The sequence below is a fragment of the Phacochoerus africanus genome, chromosome 4 (genome assembly GCF_016906955.1).
Source record: "Phacochoerus africanus isolate WHEZ1 chromosome 4, ROS_Pafr_v1, whole genome shotgun sequence".
Classification (NCBI taxonomy): Eukaryota; Metazoa; Chordata; class Mammalia; order Artiodactyla; family Suidae; genus Phacochoerus; species Phacochoerus africanus.
In genome coordinates, this window is record NC_062547.1 from 78,410,883 (window position 1) to 78,437,132 (window position 26,250).

The window sequence follows — 26,250 nt, forward strand, 5'->3', positions numbered from 1 at the left end:
TATTACACAAGATGTATCCACACCACGTAGATGTTGTTAGTGTCCTGATTTAAATCAACAATTTTGAGATGACTAAGGAATACTGAATGTATTCCAGTATATTAATATTGAAGATGAAGTGATAAATTAAGGTTTTTCTATTAATTCTATTTGGTCTGATACTGGAATTACAGTCATAAGAGTCTTTATAAATACACACAATGAATTATTAATGAATCAAGTTGAATCAGGACTTGTTCCAGCAAAACAAAACAAAACAAAAGCAAGAGGGATACGTGAGGCAAGATCAGCTACACATTGATAATTGCTGACCATGGGTGATAAGTATTTGGGGATTTACTAGACTATTTTTGCTATTTTCCTGACCCCCCCAAAAAATGTGTGTTATGTATTCATATCAGCTAAGATCAAAAAGGTTTTCTAAAGATAACCTTGTTAAGGAATGGAAGTTAAAAACTGCTGCACAACCTGATTTCCATTTACAAGAAAAGGGAGAGGACTTTTGCAGATGGGTTATTTCAGAACAAGTGCAAGACCTTTCCACGCCAGCACACTGCAGAGCTCTGCTGCGTTGTCCCACCTGTCTCTGAAAGAGGTGTTTTCATCAAGGTCCCTCTCTGTGTCAGCTCAGGCTAGGTAGAGTATATCTCTGTCCCTGGCAATGAAGCCACTTCACTGATGCAAAGGTGGCAAATGGACACCCGGCCACTGGAGCACTGGAAGGTATGAGGCCCCAGACTCCCGGCACACCACAAGAGGTCTAAGTTTTGGTAACAGTCAGCTCACGGGTTATATAGACGGGGTGGTGGAGCTACTTGCATCCCGTGAGAACCCTCAATGCATTTCACAGAGATCGGTATGTCACAGAGGGACCGGCCCCCGCAGTACACTGCACAAAAAGGCGATGAATGCCTACTTCACAAATGGGGAGGCTGCCTGGAACCCACCCCCAAACATGGCCAAGCACTGAGCATCAGGGGCCGGGGAAAAGGAACACAGGCCAGTGGTCCCTATAAGGCAGGACCCCTACCCAAGCAAGGACAAAAATGCCTCAGAAGTCCAGGCATGCATGGCTTCAGGCAGGGCTGAATCCAAGTACACAGACCTGCCTTCCTTTGTTCTATTCCCACTCCTGGATTCTCCCCACCGGGGTCAAGCTGGTTACAGATGACATCCCAGTCTTACATTTTAATACCTCAGTAACTTCACCAGAAAGAAAGTCCCTCTTTCTTGATGGGTCCAGAAAAACTCCTTCAGGATGACACTCATTGGTTCTCACAGGCCTGATTTAGGTCCCTTGCCCAGCCTGGACCCAATTGCTGTGTTCAGAAGGTGGTGCCCTCTTTGTCCAGGTCATGTGCTCATCCCAGGACCTGGGGAGCAAGTCAGCTCAGTGATCCAACAGGCTGAGAGTAGAAAAGGGGTTATTCCACAGAGGAATCCAGGGTGCTGTCCCCAGAGGGGAGGGAAATAGGCCCAGATGTCTTCTCTACCCCTTAGTTACTTCAGAAGTCACCTTTGCTTGCCTACCTAGCGAACACCCAGACAGTCCCTCTCTGAAGCCTCCTCCAGCATCTGCAGGGTCTGGATGGGTCTCGTGTCCCCACTGTCTCAAGAAACATGGAAATGAGGCCACGTGTGGGTCAGGAGTAGCTCCACAAATGTTCTGGGCTCAGCTCCCTGCCCCATGGGGCTGGATTGACCCTTATGTAAGATATCTACAATTGCCCTGCAGGGTGGCCCACTCAGAAGCACCCCCTCTCCACTGATGGAGAGGAAAACCAGAGTCCTAGACCCCAAACCTTCAGCTTCTGTCCCTTCCCTGGGCTCTAAGAATCACAGCCAAATGCCACCGCTAGATTGGATGACTGGGAAGGAACATTTGCATCACGCTTGGAGAGCCCCCCTCTCCACTCCCCATGCCCACCAGGAATCTGTAGGACATGAACAGGGTAAAGAAGTGGCTGGCACAGCTGCCTTCAAGGCCAGGCAGGAAACGCAGGCAGGCAGGACAGCCAGCATCATTCTGGGGGGTTGGGAGAATGCAGGGATGGGGCAAGCCCCTCTTGGGACACAGCCACTCTTGGCGAGGTAAGTGTTGCCCCTCAGAGTGAGGCCAGGATTTCCAGCTCTTTTAATTGGTCACGAGAAACTGGAAGTCCAGGGCACAGCCTGGGCCCTTCTTAATCTCGGCTTAGTAAACAGGAAAGCAAAGAGACAAGCATGCATATCAGAGTCTCCAAGTCTCCACAGGGATCTGTGGCAGTCAGAGTAACAAACTGTCCCAGTTTGCCCAGGACTGTGGGGTTCCCTGGAACTTGGGCCCTTCAGTGCTAAAATCAGAACAGTCCCGGGCAAACTCACATCACCCCCGGTTGGGCCTTGGGTGATTCAGAGCATTTCCTAAAGGGAGTATGCGGGGTTAAGGAGACCAACAGGGCTGGGCCACCTTCGGGGGTGCCCAGCCCAGGTGTAACCACCAGGAAACCTGAAGGGGCAGGAGCCAGAGAGGGCAGCTGTGGGAGTGGCTGCCAGACAGAACCTGAAGCCTTGGGAAGAGGATGGCTGTTCTGCCCGCACCCCCTCCTCCCCAGACCTCCCCAGTTGGACATCTCCTTCTGGCACTGGTGACAGTCAACCAGAAGCCAGAGGGCCTGGGACCCCAGATGGAGGTGAACTTCCCAGAGCACAGGGCATGGTGGGTGGGGGGAGGAGTGGCTCTTCACCACACTTTTTTTTTCCCCAATTTTTTTTTTAATAGTTATTTCCCCAAAACAATTTTTTTTCTACTGTACAGCACAGTGACCCAGTTACACATACATGTGCACATTCTATTTTCGCACATTATCATGCTCCACACACTTTTTTTTTTCTTTGTCTTTTTGTCTGTTAGGGCACCCAAGGCATATGGAGGTTCCCAGGCTAGGGGTTGAATCCGAGCTGTAGCCGCCGGCCTATGTCATAGCCACAGCAATGCCAGATCCGAGCCCCATCTACAACCTACACCACAGCTCAGGCAACGCTGGATCCTTAACCCACTGAGCAAGGCCAGGGATTGAACCCACATCCTCAGGCTACTCGGGTTTGTTAACTGCTGAGCCATGACAGAAACGCTACCACTCTTTTTCTTTTTTTCTTTTTTTTTTTTTTTTTTTTGGTCTCTGTGCCTTTTTGTCTCTGAGGAGATGCTTGCCTGAAATAATGGAGTCTGAAATAATATGCTGCTTAGCGTGGGTTGAGCCTGGGTAGTGCCATGCAGGTGTTATCATTGCCAGGCCCTGTGACTTGGTTAGAGAGCCTTCAGGACCTGCATAACATGGGGTGGGCCTGTGGCTCCCAACTCATGCCATCCCACAGCCAATGCTCAATGCTATCTCAGATTTCTGCTCATTCCACACAGGCCCACACCCTCTCCTGACTGAGCAGAGCAGAGGCCCAGCTTCTCTGGGTGCAAAGGCATCAGATGTACCTCGGGAAAAGAGCTGATGTTCCCAGATCAAATCGAAGCTTCTCAGGACAATGTGAAATTCTCCTTATCAGAATGCAAACATCAGTTCCAAAACAATTTTTTTTTTTTTTACAGTAGAGCCATATTGTTGTTTAAATAATGACTATATGATATGTAAAAAAAAAAAATAGGGTTTGTAGTGGGGGCAGAGGAAAGTGACATAAAATGTTGACAGTGGTTAACCCTTCAAAATTTTTTTTTAGGACCGCACCCGAGGCATATGGAAGTTCCCAGGAGAGGGGGTGAATCAGAGCTACAGCTGCCGGCCTATGCCACAACCACAGCAGCCCATGTCATGTCTGCAACCTACACTGCAGCTCTCTCAGCAACACACCAACACACCAAGGGAGGCCAGGGACTGCACCTGCACCCTCATGGATACTAACTGGATTTGTTTCCACTGTGTCACAATGGGAACTCCCAACTCTTCAAATTTTTTTAATTCTATCTTTCCTAAAACAAGCATGTATTTCTTCCGGAGGAACAAAGTTATAAAGATTTATAATTGCCCTACTTAAAAAAATTAACTTACAGGTATGAAAGAAGAGTTCAGCCTTGTGGCAGACCTTCTCCTCAATCCCTACAGGAGAGCAAAGGTGAAACAAGTTCTCCATGGAACCCCTCAGGAAGGTCACTCTGTGCAGCCCCAGCCTGAGCTGAGAGGGGATGGGGGTCTTCTCTTGCCTCAGAGCTGGGGTGAGGTGGGGGTGGGGTGGAGCCACCTGGTGGACGGCGCTGCACAACCCTCCCCCTTTCTCAGGCTGCAGCCAAGCTCCTGAGGTCTTCCTGCTTCCAGACCCTGGGTCTGTGGAAGGATTTCTGCCTCGGTTTCCCACCCAACTCACCACTTTTGGCTGTCCTCAAACCCTGGCCCCAGGACAAACTCTCAGACCCTCCCTAGCTATGGGCCTTTTGTTCCCCACCCCCACTCATCCTCCACCTACTGCAACCCCTCAGGAGGGAGGGTGGCTTCCTGATCCATACCTAGGTCTGGCCTCTTGCTTTACTGCTCCTTGTCCTTGCTACCTCAAGTCTGAGCTGAGGCCCAGCCGCCCTGAGGGAGGGCACTTCACCCAGGGGTCATCTGGGGTGTCTGGCCTGGGCTTCCTGAACCCCATCTGCCATGGACACCACTCAAGGTCCCTCTAGGATCTCGTGCCCACCTCCAGATGGAGTGACCCAGTGCAGGGCTCCCAGCTGCAAGCGCCAGTGCCCTGCCCCCGCTCCCTGAACTCCCCCCCCCCCCCCCGCCCCCCAGCCAGGCCTGGAAAACACTTAAGACTCCACAGCTCTTCGTAGGATTGGGTCTCTGAGCGAAAGGAGGCAACACCGAAGTCTGCCTGGCATTTCTGCTCCCAGAGGGGTACAGAAAGATCAAGAGGAACAGGTGATCACCCCAGGTTACCCAGTGGCCACAGGCCAATTAAGGCAGTTGAAGACTGGTGGCAAGGTCCTGATGGCAGTCCTCAGGGGCTGGTTAAAGTCCAGCCAGGACTCCTGCAGGAGTCAGACAGGAGTCTTCACCATGCCATGGACCCCACCACCTTCCCCATGCTCCAGCAGAAATGTCATAGGGAAAGCATTTGAACAGGGCTTGTGGCCAAGAGATGGCGGGCAGATTCTACGTCTTCCAGGACAGCCATGGAACTCAGCGGGACTGTGTATGGGGTGCAGGAGAGCAGATATTTGGGTTGTTTGGGAGAAACCAGATCAATGAACAAATCTGATTATAAAAGTTGACTTGAGACTGGGAAAACGTGCAGGTAAAGAACACATGTCTGTGGCTGCTCTTCGCAACCTCAGTGTGAGGTCCCACCCTGCTGGCCAGAGGAATTAAGGTTTCCTAGAAAGTGGGGTCTGACCTAGCCTGGGAACCTCCATATGCCACGGGAGCAGCCCCAGAAATGGCAAAAAGACAAAAAAAAAAGGAAAGAAAAAAGAAAGTGGGGTCCGAGCTAGCCATGGTGATCAGCCTGGACACTAGACACCCAGCACCCACTGGGAGTAGGCTCAGGATCCTGCTCCACCAAGCCCTGTGGGCTTCTGCATCAGCCACTCAGGTTCATCCTCCTGGAAGTACAGGTATGGGGCCAGGATGGGGCAGGTTATCTATGCATGGTCCCACATGCTCCCACCTCTGAGAGGGACCAAGCCTGGGCTCTGATCCAGACCAGCCCCCACCACCTGGCTTTATGCCTTTGGTCAGAATATATAATTTCCCCAAACTTCAGGGGTCTCCTGGGCTGCACCTGGACAGGTCCCAGAGAAGGAAGGGGCTCCACCCAGCAAGACCTTATGGGCTGAGCCTGTTTCCTCAAAAGTCCAGTAGGTACAATAAACACCTCCTCCTGCCAGGGCCTGCAAAGACAGGTACCTAATTGCCCCCCTGGACCTCAGATCCCAGGTCCAGCAGGTTGAAGGAATCAAGATTCTACTTGGTTGAAAATGACAGAAGTCACTTCAGAGTGCCTCAAGTGAAGATGGGAATTTATTGAGCCCTGATAACTGAGAAGCGTAAGGATAAATCCTGGCTTCAGACGGGGCTGAACCTAGGGGCTCCAAAAACGTGTTTCTTTCTCCATCCTAGGGATCTACTTTGTTCTGGATTTCTTCACTTTCAGACAGCTTCTCCTCATCCAACTGCAAAGGTGATAAGAAGGTCCTCAGCATCACCAATTTACCCTCCAGCCAGCTGTGCCACTGGGCAGGGGACAAGCTCATCTTTTCTGATTTCCCGCATGCATGTTGTCAAGGGCCCAGCATGGGCCACCTAATGAGGGGACAGATGTGGACCCTGCTAGGACCCCAGGGCTACTATTACCCTAGGGCTGGCAGAAATCTGATGATTTCATGCTATCCCCACCTCAGTTACAGAGGGTGGAGGACAGTCTGGGGGCAGAACAGCCTGATCTCCTAACTCAAGTAAGTTCTAGCCCTCAGCCATAGGACCTTTGCACATACCAGTACTTTCCTTCTCAAGTCTGTTAACTTCCCCTGGCAACTGTCCTGGGTCCATACTGACTTGCACCAGCCCCAGCCCCAGCCCCAGCCCAGTTCCAGGCAGAGCCTAGCACCCTCCCCATCAGCCAGGCCTATATCCTACCAGGAATCACCTGGTTCTGAGACATTGGACTAAATATCTGCCTCCTACCGCTTTGTAAGTGCCATGAGGGCCCAGGCTGGATCTGTTTTCACTCATCATTAGGCCCCTAGTACCAGGACAGGCATGAAGCTGGCTGCTTAGGAATGAAGGAAACAACTGACATTGCACTGTGGAGGGTAGCTCCTGAAGCAGCTCCACTGTTTCCCAGCAGGATGACTCAACCAACCCCCTCCTTACTGTTGCTAAGCCTCAGTTTCCTCAGAAGTCCAACAGATACAAGAAACACCTCCTCCTGCCAGGGCCTGCAAAGCCTTGCTAGCCACAGAGGGATTACATCAGGAAAAATGCTCTAGACAAAACGTTAAAAGCTTCGTGCTTTTTCTTTCTTTTTTCCTCTAACACGACTGAGGAGGATCTGTTGAGCATTTCAGGATTTTTTTTTTTTTTAAGTAAAATAAAAAAAACCCACCAGATGGCTTCAAAGTACGCAAATGTTAGGCCAGTTCTCGTGACCCTCCTCGGGAGACCGGGCCCAAAACGCAGAGAGAAGGGGAGGGGAGGCCGGGAACCACGGGCAGGGGAACGCTGGCCTCAGTGACTCACGGCGGGGGCCAGATTAGGGCTCCCGAGATTAGGACGGCCAGGCAGAGGAGCCTCTGGCTGGAGCGCAGGCACGCCAGCTGCACTGAAAAGTCGGCCAGCGCCGCTCAGGGAAGGGGCAGCTTCCTAGGTTCCCCCATATTTGTTCAAGATTTGGGGAATCCCGGCCTCGGACTTCCGGCTCTGCGGTAAATCCCGGTTCGAGTTCTGACATTTCCCGACTTCCCAGTTTTGACAAAGTCCCTTTCCATCTCTGAACCTACCTTATGCTGCGTCTCTGGTGCCCTAACAGGAGACTGTCACACAGGGGCTGCACATCCGGAACACGTGTTACTGCGCCTCACATTTGCTCTGTACCTTACACAGACTGCCTTGAATCTCACTACCACCTGGGAAATAGGTTCCATTGTTAGCCCCATTTTACAGACGGGGAAACTAAAGCACAGAGAGATTCCGTCCACTGCCCAAGTTTCCACGCCTACTCAGAGGTTGCGTCTCCTGTGAGCTCAGGAAGCGTAAGGCAACCGCCAGCGGATCTCCAGTACCTAATACCGGACGCCCACGTGTTAACAGCCTGGACTTGAGCCTGGGAGCCGCCCCTCGCCCCCTGCCCAGACTCCAGGGGGCCCAGTGCCCGCCGTTGTCAGGACAACCTGGGGCCAATGGGGAGCTGGCAGGCGGGAGGAGGCCCCGCCTCGGCCCCGCCTCTGGTGTAGGACTCCGAGCTATAAGGGCCAGAGGCCAAGCGGCGGGAGCCAGAGTCCACGAGCGCTAGGCGTGCGCCGAGTACAGAGCGTCAGCAGCGCACAGAGGCCCGGAGCCGCGAAGAGCGCGAGGAGCGGTCGCGATGTGCGGTGAGTGCAGCGCCCACCAGCGGCCTCCTCTGTGGCAGCCGCGGGTTCCGGCCTCTGAGAGCCTGGGCCCAAGAGCCAGGCGCCAGGGGCCGGAGGCGGCGCGGGATAGGGGCGTCGATTTACCCCGGTCCCCCGACAGAGGGGCTTTCACGGGCCTGGCCTGCTTCCCTTTGCCCCGGCCGCCGAGTGGTTGTCCCAGAGAGGTGTGGGGGAGGGGGGATGGCCAACCCCGTCCGGGACCCACACAAGGGAGGGAATTGGTCCTGTCCCGGACCTGGACCTTTGAAACACAGAAGGGTCCACACCCCATGTCCAGTGAGGAAAGCGCCCCCAAGTTACCCACAAAGGCAGCCAAGCGCAAGCTCGCGCGCATCCTGGGCGCGGGGTGCCCAACCTCGCTTTCAGCCCAGCGTGCACACCAAGGAGAGGCGACACCGTCTGCACTCTCCCTGTCCCCGTGGTGTCAAGATCAGTCCCTGGTGCGCTCGGAAGGGCCTGGGCGTCCTCCTCGAACCGCAAAATGAACTTCTTATCCGTATGAGGGTTGATTCCGTATTGCCGCCTTTTTGCTGGAAAAAGCTCTCGGCGAGGCGCGGGGGAGAAGCAGCATCTACCGCCAAGCCTCGGGTCGAATCTGAGAGACGGAGCTCTGAACGGCGAGCGGGGCCGGGCTCCAGCGTCCCGAATGCCGCGGCGACTGGGCGCTGTCCGGCGAGGCTGCTAGACGGTGGGGAGGGCGGCCGGGCCCGGAGCGCACATCTGCAATTCCTTACTCTCCTGGCTGGGCCGCCTCCGCTGGCTGGGGAGAGGGCCGAGAACTTCTGCTGGGACAAAAGGTCACTGTGCCTTGTGTCTTTTTTTTTTTTTTTTTTTTCCCCTTGAGTGGGATTCAGTTACCCATTCCAGCCTCCTGTGGCTGGAGGACCTGGTGGAACTTTTGAAGCCATGAAAGGCTCTGTCTGACTTCACTGAGGGCTGCTGGGTGGGGTGTGGCAGCGGTGAACCCTGGGCCAAGGTCTATACAGGCCTTGTTTCTGAGGCCAGGCACTCCCGCATAAGTGAAAAAGGGCCGACTGACCAAGGAGCAGGCAGCCAACTTTGGGGCGCAGCCTACCCCAGGCCAAGCAGGCATCAATTTAAATTCCTGAACCCTCAGCAAAAATGTCAAGATTCCAGGGCATTATTGGTAATATACACAGAGGGCTGCCTGTAGCCTTTTCTGGGGAGAAAAAAAGGCAGAGGTGGTAGTTTTGCCAAGAAGCTTTGGGTTCCAAACTCTTCGGGGTGGCATTCAAGGCCTTTGGCCACCTGGTGGCCTTAGAGCCGCTGGTGCACAGAGACCTCCTACTGGGTCTGTCGCTCCCTCAGAAGCAGAGTCCCTCCTCCCTCCTCTCAGATGCCCTTCCACCCCTACCTCCACCCTAGCCTTCCAGCCTGCATCCTACAGGCTCTCAGCTTTCTCTGTTGTCTTTCTGAGCCTGGGAACACTCAGACTCTCAATTTTTAGTTTTGTTCTGCCTTCTTAAAGGGCTGCTGTGTTTTGGCCCCTAGGGAAAGGAAGAGCTTTGGTGTCCTAACGTCAGCACTCCCTGCCGGCACACCCCATCCTGCAGCCCTCTGTGAAGTTGGGGAGTCCTGTGGAATTCCTGCATGGGAAAGTTATTTCCTTTTCTAGGAGCCAAGGGAAAGTCTCAGCTGGGTGCTGATGTGTCTTTTACATCCCTCTGATACTTGCCAAGCACCCCTAGCACGGAGGAAGCCGTCCTGGGCTCAGAGTTCACAGCAGCAGCTGGCTAAAATTGAACCCATTGGTCTCTGTGTTTTTTTGTTTGTTTTGTTGGTTTTTTTTTTTTTATCTTGTTGTCTTTTAGGGCTGCACTCACAGCATATGGAGGTTCCCAGGCTAGGAGTCCAATCGGAACTGTAGCCATCAGCCTACACCTCAGCCACAGCAACACAGAGATCCTTAACCCACTGAGCAAGGCCAGGGATCGAACCAGCGTCCTCAAGGATGCTAGTAGGGTATGCTAGCTGCTGAGCCATGACGGGAACTTCTGGTTTTCCTTTTATGTTTATTTTCTTTTATAATGAATTTAAGTTTTTAAAACTTTAGTCAACTTTATAGAAAAATATTGAAGAAATGATCGTGCTTTTGGTACAAGGATACTGCGACAATTTTGAGGGTGCTTCTGGAATAAACAACTTACCCTCTTCACTTTACACTTGGGGAAACTGAGGTCCAGAGAGGTCTGTGCACACCTGTCTCAGCAATTGTTTTAGATCTTTTCTCTGGACTGGCTGTGGCCCCATTGAGATCTGCCAGCTTGAAGCCACCTCAGAGTTCAGGTCTCTGAGGCTGGTCTCACAGAGGTCAGCAGGAATTGAGCTGAAGGCCTTTCCTTATCCACTGCTGATGTCCATGCTCAAACTGGCTCCTGCTGTGTCTTTGCTGCCTCTCCCACAGGGAGCCGGGCCTGGTTCTGGTTGACCCTATATACACTTAATGCTTACAGATAACCCTCAAACGCGTAGGTACTCATGGGTGTTTGACATCTGAGAATTGCTGACTTTCTACCAATAGAAGGGTTACTTTATTCCCTCTCCCTCCCTCCTTACCCTGCTCTAGAGAATAGCTGCTCCTGGAGAGGCCCTGTTTTCCAGGCCCTGCGGCCCTGTGGGTATGGTCCTCCCCTCAGAGAAGGGACAGGTCATTGAAGGGGTGGTTCAGAGGCTGGTCAGTGACCAGGGATGGAATAGCTTATGAGGTAAATGCCACCACAGAGGAAAACAGGGAAGCAAACCCTGTGCCAAGCCAAGCCGACAGACATCTCCATTTGGTGCACAGAATATAAACTTTATTATTCAAATGACTGTTGTTACCAAATTACAAAATTGGGAGATTTCACAAAGTAGGTGGGATTCTTGGCTTCTCTTGAAAAAAATCTGAAGATGAGCAAGTCTGAGTTCATGTTTCTGAATAGTGCAGGGAGGCCCCTGGGCTGACGGGTCCAAGCTCCCCAGATTTCCCACCCTGACCCAGCTGCCTCACTCCCTCATGTTACCCGCTGGCCCCCTTGCAGTATGAGCTTGGGACCTTGGCACAGTGGAGGCAGGAGCACTGACTTTCCCCGGAAGAGAATGAGGGACCTGGAACAGTGCAACAAGGCCTGATTTCAAGTACGAGGTCTGCAGAGAGAAGAGGGTGATAGGTGTGCCAGGCTGAGGGCATAGCACATGCAAGGGCATGACAGCATGCACACCTGGGGGTCTGATGAAAAGGATCGGACTTCTCATCTATGAATTCTTAAATCTACTCTGTCCTTCATTGTTGCATTTAGTAGTCTATGAGGAGGGATAAAAGGATTTGAAAAAGAGCCCTTAGTTTTTGCTAGAAGGTAAAGCCCCTGCCTTGAATTAATCTTTTGTATTCGTTCCTCTGGCTGCTGTAAGAAATTACCACAAACTTGCTGATTTAAAACAACAGAAATTTATTTTGTCATGGGTCTGGAGACTAGTAGGCTAAAAATCCATTTTACTGGGCCAGAATGGAGGTGCCAGCAGGGCCCTGCTTCCTCCAAAAGCTTTAGGGGAGAATCTGTTCCTTGCTTCTTTCAGCTTCTGGCAGTTGCCAATATTCCTTGGCTTGTGGCTACTCATTCCAATCTCCTCGTCCATGGTCACATCACTTTCCCCTCTTCCAGGTTAAATGTCCCTCTGCTTCCCTCTCATAAAGACACTTGTTGTCGCATTTAGGGCCCACCCATTTAATTCAAGATAATCTCCCACCTCAAAATCCTTAATTTAATCACATCGATAAAGACCCTTTTCCATATAGAATAACATTTACATTTTTTCCCTATGGAATAACATTTACATATTCTAGGGATTAGGATCTAACATTTTTGGAGGGCCCTTATTCATCCTGCCACAGTTGGGTTCTTGCTTTCAGATGCCTCCCCCAAGAACAGTCCAGTGTTGCCAAATCCCAGATGGCTAGGAGACCAGAGGACTTCCAGCATGCCCCCCACCACACCCTGCCCCAACTCCTCTGGTCCCAGCACTCTCAAATGAGCCCTGCTGCAGTTAGAAGTGAACACAGGCATCAGTTAAATACCCCGTCCTTCACTGGCATCATGCTACATACCAGTTGGACCAAATAGGTTTCACACCTTCTCTAAAAGTCAGTTCTCTCTTGTCTAAATATCATGCTCACTGCAACTTGCTTTCCATGCATGTATGTGATATTCTTCCCACTCATCTCTTCTCTGCAAGAGGCAGGCATAGTTTTATTCCCTAGAATCAAGAGGGGCCAGGACACACACACACACACACACACACACACACACACGCAATTTGTTGCACAGCGGTCTTTCAGGAGAGCTTGTCAAGTGCTTACAGGGGTTTGCCTCTTGCCTCAGCTGAGGAAGCAGCAGTCCAAGGAGATTACTTGGCTTGGGGGCGCACTCTCCCTTTTGTTCCGAACTCCTTTAGGTTCTCAGAACCCTGTCATATTTGATGCTCCTTTCCTCCTCCTAACAGTTCAGTTCATGGACAGATGCCTCAAAAGGGACTGGGCTGGAGTTGATGGGACACAGACTCTTGGGTCGGGTCACCTGGCTTGTTACCTCTCCAAGCCACAGGAGCCTCGCACGCAGAGCCAGTGATATGCAGATAAATGGGTAACAACCAGCTCTCTGGTTTGCCACTTTCTGTGGTGTGAATACTCTCACCATGGCTAATTTCAGGTCAGCAATATGAGGCCCCTGAGCACAGAGTTGGAAAGAGATGCACACAGTTGGCTCTTAGGATCCAGTCCAAGCAGCTCCCGAGCACCACTGCCTGCCCCTGCTTACAGGACTGCTGTGCGCAGTCTCCTATGCAGGGCTGTGGGGAGGCCGGCTGTGCCGGGGCCCAGCTCCCCCTCCTTCCCATCCCTCTCCTCTTCCCCCTCCTCCTCCCTCTCCTCTACCCCTTCCTCCTCCTCCCCCTCCTCCTCATCATGGTGCCATTTCCCCACCCATCTTATTCATCAGGGGTTTCCCAAGTTCTGAGAAACCTTCCAGAGATTTGGTGATTAAACAATGCCTTTAAATTGAAGGGTCATTTTGATATTTAGCAAAAATTGCTTAGAAAGGGATAGCAACTTGAGGTTACAAACGCTCTTGGGAGAAAATTCTGAAGACTCATTAGGTGCCAAAACAAGTAATTTAATCTGGTCATCTACCTCTTTGTAATTTTCAAAGGAAATACTTCACTGAAAAAAGAAGTTTGACTCTTTTTTAAGGCCAAATTTTGGCAGTTTGAACAAGACTCCTTTTTTTTTTTCTTCTTGAAAGTTTTTAGTGCAATTTAGAGTATTTGTATGTTGCTTCCCCTTTGCCCTTGGTGAAATCCTAATGGGACAAGGACACCAGGAATTTTCTATAAAAAATAGAAGGGCTTGCGCACATTTACTGCAGGAAGCAGCATCTCATGTTATCTCGGGGATTCAAGTGTTGTGGTAACTTTAACCCTTGGAGTCCTGAGAAGTTCTGAAGCAGGATAGAGCTGTCCCCAGAACAGCTGAGCCCCCTCCCGGCCCTGAGCCAGGCCTGGAGGACCCAGCTGTGCCATCTCACACTTCCTTCAAACCTCCACTGTTACTCTCACCTCTCCGAGGAGGCAGCAGAAGTTGTCCTCCCTATTTCATGAATAAAGCGTCCTGCCTTGGTCTCTGCACGAGGGAGGCCTGGGTATCCAGAGAGGCTGCAGCCTCCTCTGCAGCCCTGGCTCCTGGCCCAGCAGCCTCGGGGGCCTCACCCAGAAGAGCAGACAGCCCCCCTCCCTAGCATGCCACACATACTCACACACGTACACACCCAGCATGCTCGTACACACCTGGCACTCAAGCACAAATTCACGTACATGTACACACTCTCACATTCACACTCAGCATACGAACCTGACACTCAAACACACACATACACACTTTCTCACACACTGTGGGATTTTATGAGGCAGAAATCCAACTGCCACGTCGTCCAGTTTGGGACAGAATAGTATCTAATCTCTGCTGAGCTCAAGGACTAAGGAGGTCAGCCTGTTCAGTTCTGAGAAGCATTGGATGGTGGTGGCAAGAGCGACTTCTATCTGGAGAGGGTCCCAGTCTGGCTAGGTGGTGACATAACTCCAGTGAAGCCAGCTTGTGTGGGGTACAGGCTGTATCTCTGCCCGGCATGGTCCACCCTCACGCACAGTGAGGGCGGTGCTTTCATTGGGAACTACAGTCACAGCATCAGAATGTGGACCCAACCTGCCTCCTGTGAACTTCTACCTTCTTCCCTCATCCTCCAGGCCCCAAACAACCCCTCCCCCCATCCAACACCCCAAACATCCCAGGGGTTGTACAGAAGGTTCCAGGAGTTCTGTGATCCTAGTTCTGGGAATCTAGCGACATTGCTTCTCCATCTAGTCATTGTTATTTGCCACTTGAAGTTTGAAGCACCTCTGCTTGCATGGGTGGACCTCGTGGTGCCTGTGGTCCTGAGTTCCTGTATGCTCTCTCAAGCCATATTCAAAGGGAGTATTAGACATCCCAGATTCCCCAAGATGGGCTGGGCTGAGGGGCCCACAGTCCTCTCTCAAAGGGCTTGTCTTTATCCTGTATCACACCTGCAGTCTCTTCTGGAGTCCCTCTGAGTTTATCTGGGTCTCTCTCCTTTTGGAACCTTTTCTCATTCACTCTCTCTATCAGCTTTAAGAGTGGGACCCTGAGGACTTCCCATCGTGGCTCAGCAGGTTATGAACCTGACTGGCATCCATGAGGATGCAGGTTTGACTCCTGGCCTCGCTCAGTGGGTTAAGGATCTGGTGTTGTTATAAACTATAGTGTAGGTTACAGACGTGGCACAGATCCCACATTGCTGTGGCTATGGTGTAGGCTGGTAGCTGCAGCTCTGATTCAACCCCTAGCCTGGGAACTTCCATGTGCCACACTTATGGCCCTAAGAAGCAAAAAAAAAAAAAAAGCGGGACCCTGAAAAGCTGTTTGGAATTCTGGTATGGGCACAGGGCATACCTTGGGCCGCAGGGGTTGAGCCAAGGCAGCCTCTGTCCTGGGGCTGGGCATTTCTCCAACGAGCTTGGAGGGATTTTGCCATCCCTCAGCAAGAGAGGGAGGGATATAGTGGGAACCAAACTTGCTGTGGTTGCCTTCACTCTGTGGGGAACTGGATGGGAAGAGAAAGGTGGAGTTAGAAGCAGGAGTGTCCCATGGAGGGTGTGACCTCCCGATGGTCAGGGAAGGGTCTGTCAACATGGCCTGGACCCCACCAGGGGAGCTATGAAGTGTGTCCATCAGGAGCCAGGTGGGCATCTCTCCATAGGCCAGGCCCCGTCTGTGAGCTATTTCTCATCCCTTGGGGTAGGATTCTAAGACAGGCCTTAGGCTAATCTTGGAGGCCGCAGTGATGAGCCCCTGCAATTGGGTAGACTTGGTTATAAATTTCTCAACTCTTTGACCTTGGAGCCAGAGCTACCCTCTCTGTCCATGGGAACCACAGATTGGGCATAGACATTGCAGGGATTACACAAGGTCAGGTTCTGAAAAAGTATTGGCACATGGGAGGGCTTCATAAATTGTGGTAGCGGTGGTGGGATTTACTCTGCAGCCCCTCCCCGCCAGGGAGTTATGGGATCCTACCCCCAGGACCTGATCACTTATCTAGAAGGCTTCCCCCACCAGCCCTAGGATCCTCACAGTGCACTACAGTTGGGGTCTGGGTAATGCTGGTGCATACAAGTCTTTGTGCTTGAGTGTCTTGAGGTTACCCCTAGGGCAGTGCCACCTGCCCTTGTGAAAGGGGCCAAGACTCAGGGACCCCAGACTCAGTACTGCCTACCTCCCTGGGCTTCCTGTCCCTCACGCTTACACCGGGGGTTCCATTTGCTTGTGCGTGGTTGAGCATGGTTGTCAAGCTCAAAGACCACCTTCTCTGATCACCACATCCAAATCCATCCATTTAGTTTTGTGCCCACACATTCAACAAATAGTTATTGAGCACCTGAAGTGTAGCAGGCTCTGAGCTAGGTGCTGGGAAGACAGCAATGAATGAGACAGGTAAACAAGACACATATCCCCATCCTCATGAAGGTTGCAATCCAGTGAGGAGTCAAACAAAAGATAAGGAATTAATCGCTATGTAGGCCATGTGACTTTTTTGAAAATTGGGAGAGAGGAAGGCCTGCAATAGACCCAGTGGTGACCTGTGCACTGGCACCTGCGGAGTGAATTGAGGTCGCATTTGCAGAGAGCCGATTCAGGAGTCCTCTGATCCTTCCCCTACCTCTCAGCTCCCAGGCCCTCTGCCTGCAAGTCTCCTGAGAAGTCGGTGGTCTCTGTGCATCATATCTTCTCTTGAAAGGCCCCCTGACTTGTGCACCTCGCAGTACCTAGCACAGTGATGAGGCCTCCGTGGGGTAGGGAAATATTTATGGGATGAATTACATCATGATCAAGTTGTAGCCAGATCACACATGTGATTTAACCATCATTTGCCCAACTAGAAAGCCAAAAATAAATAGCTGTAAAATGGTTTGACTTTCTTTGTACTTTTACTTGATGATTTCTCAAGGACTTCCTGTTTGCTGTGTGCATACCTTCATTTGCACCTCACACTCCCCAGGAGGAGGAAGTTCCTTGCCAGCTCCATTTTCACACTTATTCTGTAGCCCACACGGTTCCTCTTGCTTTACAAAGACTGAATTCTCACAGCGACCTTGGGAAGTAGGTGCTGCCATTGCCTGCTCCAAGGGGGTTCAGTGACTTGCTCCAGGCCACACAGAAGCAAGGAGCAGGCTGGGATTTGAAGTAGATGTTTGGCAGTAGCCACCACCCACTGTGCTTCTTGCTGTCACAGACTAGTGAGGCTAGTGAGCAGGCCAGGGAGAAGGCACTCAGGATGGCACCCGTGAGCCTGTTCTTTGTATGCACTGGGCCCTGTGCTTAGTATTTTCTCCCTTCTTGTGGCTGATATTCCTCCCAGTGAGCAGGGCTGGGGAGCCTCAGTGAAGTCAAACTGGGCTAGATGGCAATCCTGTACCCACCACTCTGGAATTCATAGAGCAGCACATGGTAAAATACTATGTATAGGTATATGGCAAAATATCTAGACAGTACAAAAAGGACACATGCAACAGAAAAGGAGTTTCTGCCTCATGTCCAGCACCCTTGTCAGAGGCAACCACTGCCCCCTCGCTCTTCCAGAAATACTTTACATGCCTTCCTTCTCCACTCTGGGTAATTTGCACATGTTCTGAAGCCCATGTTTTTCCCCTAGAACATCCTGGAGATATAGCTTGTTTTTTGAGAGAACACATAGCTTCACCTTGTTCTCTGTACAGGTCCTCCTGCCCTTGGCCCTGCAGCCGCCCCACTGTGTGACTGTGCCATCACTTAGCTGGTGCGGGGCATCAGGCTATCCCCATTCATCAGCCACCACAAACAGCAAGAGCACCTATTCTCCTGCTTTCACACTTGAATCTCTGCACAGATATCTGTTGGATATATTCCTAGATGTGTAGAAGCTCTGGTCAACAGATGTGTACATTTTAATTTGAGAAAGTGCCAAATTGCCTTCCAAAGAGGGCGTACAAATTTAAACTCTCACTTATTGTCAAACCATTTAATCTTTACTGATCTCATAAGTAAAAAATGGATTCTCACTGTAGCTTTTATCATGGATGGAAGGGATTCCAGAAGGGAATTTTGACATGAATAGCCAGGAAAATCCCTGGGAAAACAGCTTTATTCTATTGCAATTATTTTTTAAATAATAAAAACATGTTATAAGTACTGGTTGATTCACTTCATCTAGTAGCACGCAGTGAGAATCCAGCAAGGAGCAGAGAAGAGAGAGATAGTGCTTAAAAGAACTTGCTGGGTAGATGTTGGCATACAAGGGATTCATGTTAAACGTTAGGTTTATGCCTTCTTGTACAAAGACCTGAAAAACCACTCCATGGAAGCCCCCCTCACCACAGTAATCCACCAAACGGAGTGGTGCCTGAGTGGCTACCAGGCTCGCAGCTGGATGTGGACACAGCTGGTGGTCCCGAGGACAAGGACCCTTTAGCTGTTCCAGCCCACCAGGGGCTCTGGCAGCAGCACCTCCACCCCACCCCACCAAGGAGGCTGTTGTGGATCTCAAAGCCCTGAGATGCATACATGCCTGACCTGAGTTCAGAAGTGAAGTTTGGCCCAGAGGAGGGGAATTGCAGTGGACAATTGGAGAGCAGAGCCATACAGCGCTCTCATAAAAGCATGTCAGATTTAAAACCTTTCTAGTGTTGGTGCATGGGCCTTTGTGTCGTCTGCAGTGCCTGTCGGCTCCCCTTCGTGAGGCACACGTGTAATTCTGGAACAATTCCCAGGGTGCCAGGAAAGGTTTGCAGTTTGTTTTAAAGACTCCAGAAATGATCTGGAGTCATAACCATAACCATAACCCCTAGCTGTGTGCTCTTTACAGTGACTGGAATTTTACCATGTCCCTCCTGGGATCTTCCTGATCTATGGCAGAGAAATTAATGTTCTGAAAAGCATAGGTTGTGGTGATGTTGACACAACTCTGTAACTATACTTAAAAACTATTGATCGTATACTTTAAATGGGATAATATTATGGTATGTGCCATATCCTAAGAAAGCTGTTAACATTTTACATTAAAAAATAAATACCTTGGAGTTCCCTTCGTGGCTCAGCGGTTAACAAAACCAGCTAGGATCCATGAGGATTCGAGTTCGATCCCTGGTCTTGCTCAATGGGTTAAAGAGCCGGCGTTGCCGTGAGCTGCAGTATAGGTTGCAGACATGGCTCGGATCCTGCGTTGCTGTGGCCGTGGTGTAGGCTGGCAGCTGTAGCTCTGTCCAACCCCTAGCCTGGGAAATTCCATATGCTGTGAGTGTGGCCCTAAAAAAAAAACAAACAAGTACATATCTTTTTTATGTATAAGTAAGGTGACAGAAGTACATGCTCTGGCCAGAGATGTGTTTAGGTTTAAAGTGTTGGGGGAAATTGTGAGCTTTCGAAGTGAAGATGCTCAGCTGGGGAAGCACTTCTCACCTGACCTGGAGTCAGCCAGGAAGGCAAAAATAGCTGGCTGCCAAAATTATCCTTGGCCATTTTTAAAAGAAAAGGTCTGTAACTGCTCAGAGAGCACAGTCTGTGTGTGTTTTTAAATATAAACCCTGCACCTTAACACGTGCGTGCAAATATATGCCATGTACAGTAGCATACGGTACCTAAGAATGCAAAGTATTATTTTTAGCAGTGTCTAATTTTATTGCCTATTTTTTGACTGAGTATGTCTAGATTCATTTCAGCAAGTTAAATTTCATATGATGTGACCCTACTTACTGTTTAGGAATATAACATTTACTTAATTGAAATTTAATCATTCATTCAGATATACTATGTTGACTTGAATCTAATCTAGAGATAGTACAGAGCTATTACAGGTGGTTTTATGTATAATCATGGTCAGCCCTCAGTGATCTTCAGGTAGGTTGTCCTCTCCAAGGTTTATCTCCGGCAAAGTTTTTTTCCTCTTTTTTAAAATGCAATTGCTGTGTAATATTGTATACGTTTAAGGTGCACAACATAGTGATTTGTATATGTATATGCATATAGCAAAAAGCTTCCATAATAAGGTCAGTTAACATTCATCACCTCACATTTTTTTCACTATGATGAGAACTTTTAGTATTTACTTTCTTAGCAATTTTCAAACATACAATAGAATGTTGACTACAATCGCCATGCTGTACATTACATCCCAAGAATTTATCTTATAACTGAAAATCTATACTTTTTGACCACCATCTAATTCCTCACCCCCACCCACCTCTGGCAGTCACCAATCTAATTTCTTTGAGTTAGGTTTCTTAAGATTCTATACATAAATGAGATAATATAGTATTTGCCTCTGACTTACTTCGCTTAGCATAATGTTGTTGCAAATGGCAGGATTTCTTTCTTTTTGTGGCTGGGTAATAGTCCATTATGTTATATATATAATTCCCCCCCCCAGTTTCTTTATCCAACACTTAAGTTGTTTTCATGTCTTGACTGTTGTTTTTCTTTTTCCTTAGGACATTTGCCCGTCCCCTTTTTTTCTGCTTTCTAGGGCTGCATTAGCGGCATGTGGAAGTTCCCAGGCTAGCTACAGCTGCCGGCCTACCCCACAGCCACAGCAATGCCAGATCTGAGCCACATCTGCAGCCTAAACCACAGCTCGTAGCAACGCCAGATCCTTAACCCACAGATCGAGGCCAGGGATCGTACCCAAGTCTCATGGATACTAATTGGGTTCGTTTCCACTGAGCCACAGTGGGAACTCCAAGTCCTGACTGTTGTTCATAATGCTTCAGTGACCATGAGGGTGCAGATATTGGCGATCTTTCAGTCTTGACTTTTTTGTCATCCCAGAAAAATGTTAAGAAAATTTTAAAAGAATAAAATTTAAAATTAAAATTGGGAAAATAAACCTTTTAATGCTTTTCATCCTTGAGGCAGTGCTGCCCAGTGGTTAGGATCATTTAAGTTTTTTTTCTGTTTTTAATGTGCTTACAAACTATTTAATTTTTTTTTATTTGGACTATATTTTATTTTTTTTATTTTTTATAATTTAAAAGTATATTTTATTATTATAGATGATTATTATTTAAAGTATAGTTGATTTACAGTGTTGTTCTAATTTCTGCTGTAAAGTGACTTAGTTATACACACACAAACATATTCTTCTTTATATTTCTTTCCATTATGATTTATCCCAGAAGATTGGATATAGTTCCCCACGCTATATGTAGGACCTCATTGTCTATCAATTTAAATGTAATAGTTTGCATCTATTAACCCCAGATTCCCAGTCCATCCCACTCCCTCCTCCCTCCCCCTTGGCAACCACAGGTCTGTTCTCCTTGTCTTTGAATCTGTTTCTATTTTGTAGATAGGCTCATTAATGCCGTATTTTTTCATTTTTAAAAATTTTACTAGTGTATAGTTGACTTACAGTGTTGTGACAATTTCTGCTGTGTGCCATATTTTAGATTCCACATATAAGTGATATTATATGGTATTTGTCTTTCTCTTTCCAACTTACTTCACTTAATAGGATAATCTCTAGGTCTGTCCATGTTGCTACAAATGGCTTTATTTCATTCTCTTTTATGAATGAGCAGTATTCCATTGTATATGTGTACCATATCTTCTTCATCCATTCATCTATTGATGGGCATTTAGGTTGTTTCCAAGCCTTGGCTATTGTAAATAGTGCTACAGTGAACATTAGGATGGATGTGCCCCTTTGAATCATTGGGGTTTTTTTGGAGGGAGGATATACTCAGGAGTGGGATTGCTGGATCATATGGTAGGATCATTTAAGTTCTAAAGTTAGGTCTTTTTGGTTCTACTCCTGCCTGTGGCCCAATTCCAAAAGAAAGGGCAAGGTAATGGCAGATCCAGCCTCTAAGGAGCTTTGATTGATACCTATGTAGGAAGGAGTGCTTAGCCCAGGGCCTGGTACATAATGAGTTCTTAGTAAGATGAGTTACTATGAATATAACTGAAGCCTAACAACAGTTTCACGTTCCATATTATTGCTTCCCTGATTGATATAGATTCATGGTCACTCTACTTCACTTACCTTTATTGAACAAGCACCATGTACCAAGACATAGTAAGAAGTATAAAGATAGACGCACTAGCCTATGACTTTGTCAGGGATGTAGTTGTCTCAGGATGCAGGAACACTGGGTGCCCAGAGCAGGTGAGCACTTTAGGCTGGGGCCTGAACAAACCTGCCCTAGAAGGTGGGGTTGGAGCTGAGCTTAGAGGAGGACAGGTCTTTCCATGTGGGGCAAGAGGACAGAGGGAAGATGAGGACGGGACACTCACAGGGCAGGATAAAGACAGAGCAGGGGTGCATAGTCTCAAGGAGGCATTGGAGAACTTTGGAAAGAACCAACATGAAGACCATTTTCCTATTTGGGAAAATATTGTTTTGAAATATGAATGCAGAAAATAAAGCCAAACAAAATCGTCTTGGCATGTGGGCCTCCCTTGAAGATAAGGATTCTCTTCTCTACCAGGCCAAGAGATGACTTTATGCTTGCTGTCGTAAAAGTAGTGCTTATTGATGGTAATGCTCCAAGCAGCAGAGTCAAGTAGAAAGTGGAGCAAAGACCCCAGCTTCTGTTCCTACCTGTCACAGGAGGCTGGGGTGACCTCCTTCTTGCCAGGTATGTTCTATGCAAATCGGGAGTCCACATAGCAGGGACTTCCAAATGTCCCTAGGTGGTTGGGTCATTTTACTGATCTTTTCTATTATCAATGTTGCCACAGTGAAAGACATCTTCTGCAAGTACATCCATAGAAGTTCTCTGCCGTGGAATTGCAAGGCCAAGGGCTGTGTGTGTATTCTTCACAGGAGGGCTGCATACAGTGGCCTTCTAGATGCAGGAGGGGAGTGGCTCCTCTTCTGTATGTCAAGAGAAGGCAACACCTTCCTCAGCAGGCAGCTGGGAAACCCTCCAGTGATGTACCTCTGTCTGCATGCCCAGAAGTATTTTCTTCTAAACACGAACCTAGTATTTTGTAAATGTATGGTTTTCCTCCCTCTTTTAACAGGAATCTTTGCCTACATGAACTACAGAGTCCCCCGGACCAGGAAGGAGATTTTTGAAACCCTCATCAAGGGCCTGCAGCGGCTTGAATACAGAGGCTATGACTCAGCAGGTAGGCTCTGCAGGCAGCCATCGTAGAAACAGAATGCTTGTTTATTAAATAAACTTGAAAACTTCTATCGAAAGGTAGAAAGAAAAAAGTAGTAGTAAAAAAAAATTCTCCATCAGGAGTTCCTGTTGTGGCTCAGTAGGTTAAGAACCTAACATAGTGTCCATGAGGATACAGGTTTGATCCTTTGCCTCACTCAGTGGGTTAAGGATCCGGCATTGCCACAAGCTGTGACGTAGGTCGCAGATACAGCTTGGATCTGGCATTGCTGTGGCTGTGGCCTAGGCCCACAGCTGCACTGCAGCTCCAATTCAGCCCCTAGCCCAGGAACTTCCATATGCCGCAAGTGCAGCCTTAAAAAGAAAAAAAAATCTTTATCAAAAGCACCTCCCCCAATATCTGTGACCCACCTCTGGTCATTGCTGGGCATATATTGAGGTGTTCTGGGGTCTGGGGACAGGTAGAAGTATTATGCAGATACTTTTTGTTTTTAACCTAATTATAATTATGCAATTCTATAATTTTATATTTTTATTCTTTCCCTTACCTTGTCATTTTCCATTATCTAAATGCTTCCTAACAATCTTTCTAAGTGGCTGCATAATCCTCCATTGGATGGCTGCCTCAGACTTTACTCCTCCATCCACACAACAGGTGGATATTTAGTCTGTTTCCCATTTTTAATTAAATAGCCATAGGAGAAAAGGGGGAGCCAGGTAATTTTATATCCCTATCAGTTCTTATTAGAAAGCAAGTCAGATGAAATATGGCAGGAACGCTAGTGCAATGGAGATACCAGTTAAAGTAGCGGGATGCATAGCACACAAATGCCTGCAAGTGAGCCCACTGCCTTAGGCAGCAGACCTGGTGTTACCTCTCCCACAGGCAGGCTCCTGAGAGTTACCCTGGTTAGGAGCCAAGGGAAGCAGCCATGACCTGGGTTCCAGGCGCATGTTCCCTGCCTGCTGTTAAGCATTGTCATTGTCACAGCCTAGTCTTCCCAAGTCAATAGCCCCAATGCTGTCTAGTTCTCTTCCAGGCAGCAAGCTTGGGGAATAAGAACGAATAAATCGATAGCTCTACATAGCCCTTATCCTGGGTCATTCCCAGTAATGAAATGTGGAAGACAAAACTTAAATTCCAATATGCAAAATCACGTTACCTAAAACTAGCACAACATTGTAAATCAACTATGTTTCAATAGAGTTTTGTTTTGAAATCATGTTTACATTACAGGTGTGGCAATTGATGGAAATAATAATGAAGTCAAAGAAAGACATATCCAGCTAGTCAAGAAAAGAGGAAATGTCAAGGCTCTTGATGAAGAACTTTATAGTAAGTGGAAGACGCACTGAGTCAGAGCAATAAATGCAGCCTGGGTATACTTTAAAATCTTTCATCCCAACAGTGTTGAAGACTAAAAATATGAAGTTTCCTGAGCATGAAAAAAATAGAAGGAAATTAAGTGCATATTGTAAAGTTGTTTCACAGAGTGTTGGATGGTTTACTTCAGGTCATGGTGCACTGAGAAATGTTTTTTCAACGTTTATCACTTCTGTATGTCTCTTAATTTTTCTGGCAAGCTGCTTTTTTGTTTATAGTGAGGATCTATGCTTTCTTTTCATCGTAAGTTTATTTCAGTTAAGTGAGTTGGATTATTGCTAAGTACTAAGTCAGACCGAGGGTCTGGCAGAATGGGGCATTTGCAGTCGATGTTGGGATGTACTTTGGCGTACCTGATGTGTCTCTATGTAGTGACATCGCCTCATGTAATAGTACCATGTCACTGCTTATTTTTAAAGTGTGGCAAACTTATTTTTCCTTCATCTAGAACAAGACAGCATGGACTTAAAAGTGGAGTTTGAGACCCACTTTGGCATTGCCCACACTCGCTGGGCCACCCACGGGGTCCCCAATGCTGTCAACAGTCACCCACAGCGCTCAGACAAAGGCAATGGTATGTAGTATTACCTTGCTCCCCTGTCCCAGTGGTTCTGTGTACTTGACCTGTGAAAGAGTTGATCCACACCCACCACCAACTGGCAGCCCTGTCTTTCCTGAAGATCCAAACTGGTGGTACTGAGCCCCAGACAGGGGGCAAATTGCTGACACCCCAGGCATCCATAGGAAAAGAGTAGCACTTCCTGTAAGTGCTGCTGGCTCTGGGGACCCAGCCTGAGTGGGACTTAGTGGTGCAAAGGGTTGAAGGCCTAGGCACTTTTCCTCTATCAGGGATCAGTGCGTTCCAGAGGGCTGAACACTTGAGGAAACGATAAGGTTCCTTCTGCATCCAGCTACACCCACCCCTGCCCCTGGAGAGAGTGGTCCAGAGCCAGGGCAGGTGGCAGTGCTATTCTTGTTTAACATCTGAGGTGCCTGCTCCCACCCTGGTCCTTGTAGCAGAGGGCAGCCCAGCTCTCCCAACTGCCTCCCCCCAAGGCAGCCCCAGCTCATGGGTCCACGTCACTTGCCTGAGTCCCCAGGATAGTTCTCCATATGGTAGTTCTCTTAAATGACACCTCAGCCCCATCTCATGGGAGAGGACTGGCAGGTCTGAAGCTGCTGCTGGAAGCTCTGAGAGGCTCTGTTATCAGCCCCCACGGGCATCAGGGGGCTGGTGATTGGATGTAGTGAGCATGTGAGATGGAGAGAGGGCATAACCCCTGACTCTTCCCAGGCTCCAAGGGCAGACAAGGATCTAAGACATCATCTGGACCTTCTAGTGGGTCTCCACTCTGAGTGGGGCCTGTTTAGGTCCGAAGGCCCCATGACCCACACCTGGTGGAGAGAATGATTAGGTGGAGAGAATGATTTGGAATCATCTGGGACCACCTCCCCACCCCAAGCTGAGTCTAGAACTTGGCATAATGCAAGTTCTTGCCAAGCCTCAGAGTAGGGATCAGACATGTAAGAGTAGTTGTGGGGTATTTATTATTAGCTAAACTCTTGACAAGCCTCACCGCCCATTAATTATCATGGAAGTCGGGCCCCAGGAGAGAGCAGCACCTCCCTGGTCAGTGTTCTTTGCCGCTCTGGACACTTTAGTGCTCTGAGGCAGCTCATCCTGCCAGATTTGGAAGGGAAAGCCTCCTCTGGAGAACAGCAGGGCCCCATGCACCCCTCTCAGCAGAGCAGCTGCAGAGCCCAGGGGCCGGGTACACATAAGCCCACAGGGTCAGAGTCTTAGGTAGTGAGGTTTCTGTGCTGGAGACCATTCCTTGCATCTACTCCATGCTCTGAACCATAGGATGTCCCACTACCGGGGCAGGCACACTATACTCGGGAGGACAGTAGACCCCACAGTGCTGAAGACCTAGAATGTATATCCAGTCAAACCCCAAGCCAGAAGCACAGGCTGGTCCCTGGAACAGCAGTGTTGGCTGAGAAAACACCATATCGAGACCACACGTCCTGAGGT

General features: G+C 48.9%; 1 protein-coding gene across 1 annotated transcript in view; it reads left to right on the forward strand.

Annotated features, from left to right (window-relative positions):
- Positions 1 to 7,896: 7,896 nt before the first annotated feature.
- The window catches only part of GFPT2 (glutamine-fructose-6-phosphate transaminase 2), a 42,847-nt gene continuing 24,493 nt past the window's right edge, over positions 7,897 to 26,250 (forward strand). Inside the window, exons 1-4 of the mRNA XM_047777857.1 lie at positions 7,897 to 8,065; positions 22,728 to 22,835; positions 24,069 to 24,167; positions 24,664 to 24,789. Coding sequence (XP_047633813.1) covers positions 8,059 to 8,065; positions 22,728 to 22,835; positions 24,069 to 24,167; positions 24,664 to 24,789 — 340 coding nt within the window. The 5' untranslated portion in view covers positions 7,897 to 8,058. The remainder of the gene's footprint in view (positions 8,066 to 22,727; positions 22,836 to 24,068; positions 24,168 to 24,663; positions 24,790 to 26,250) is intronic.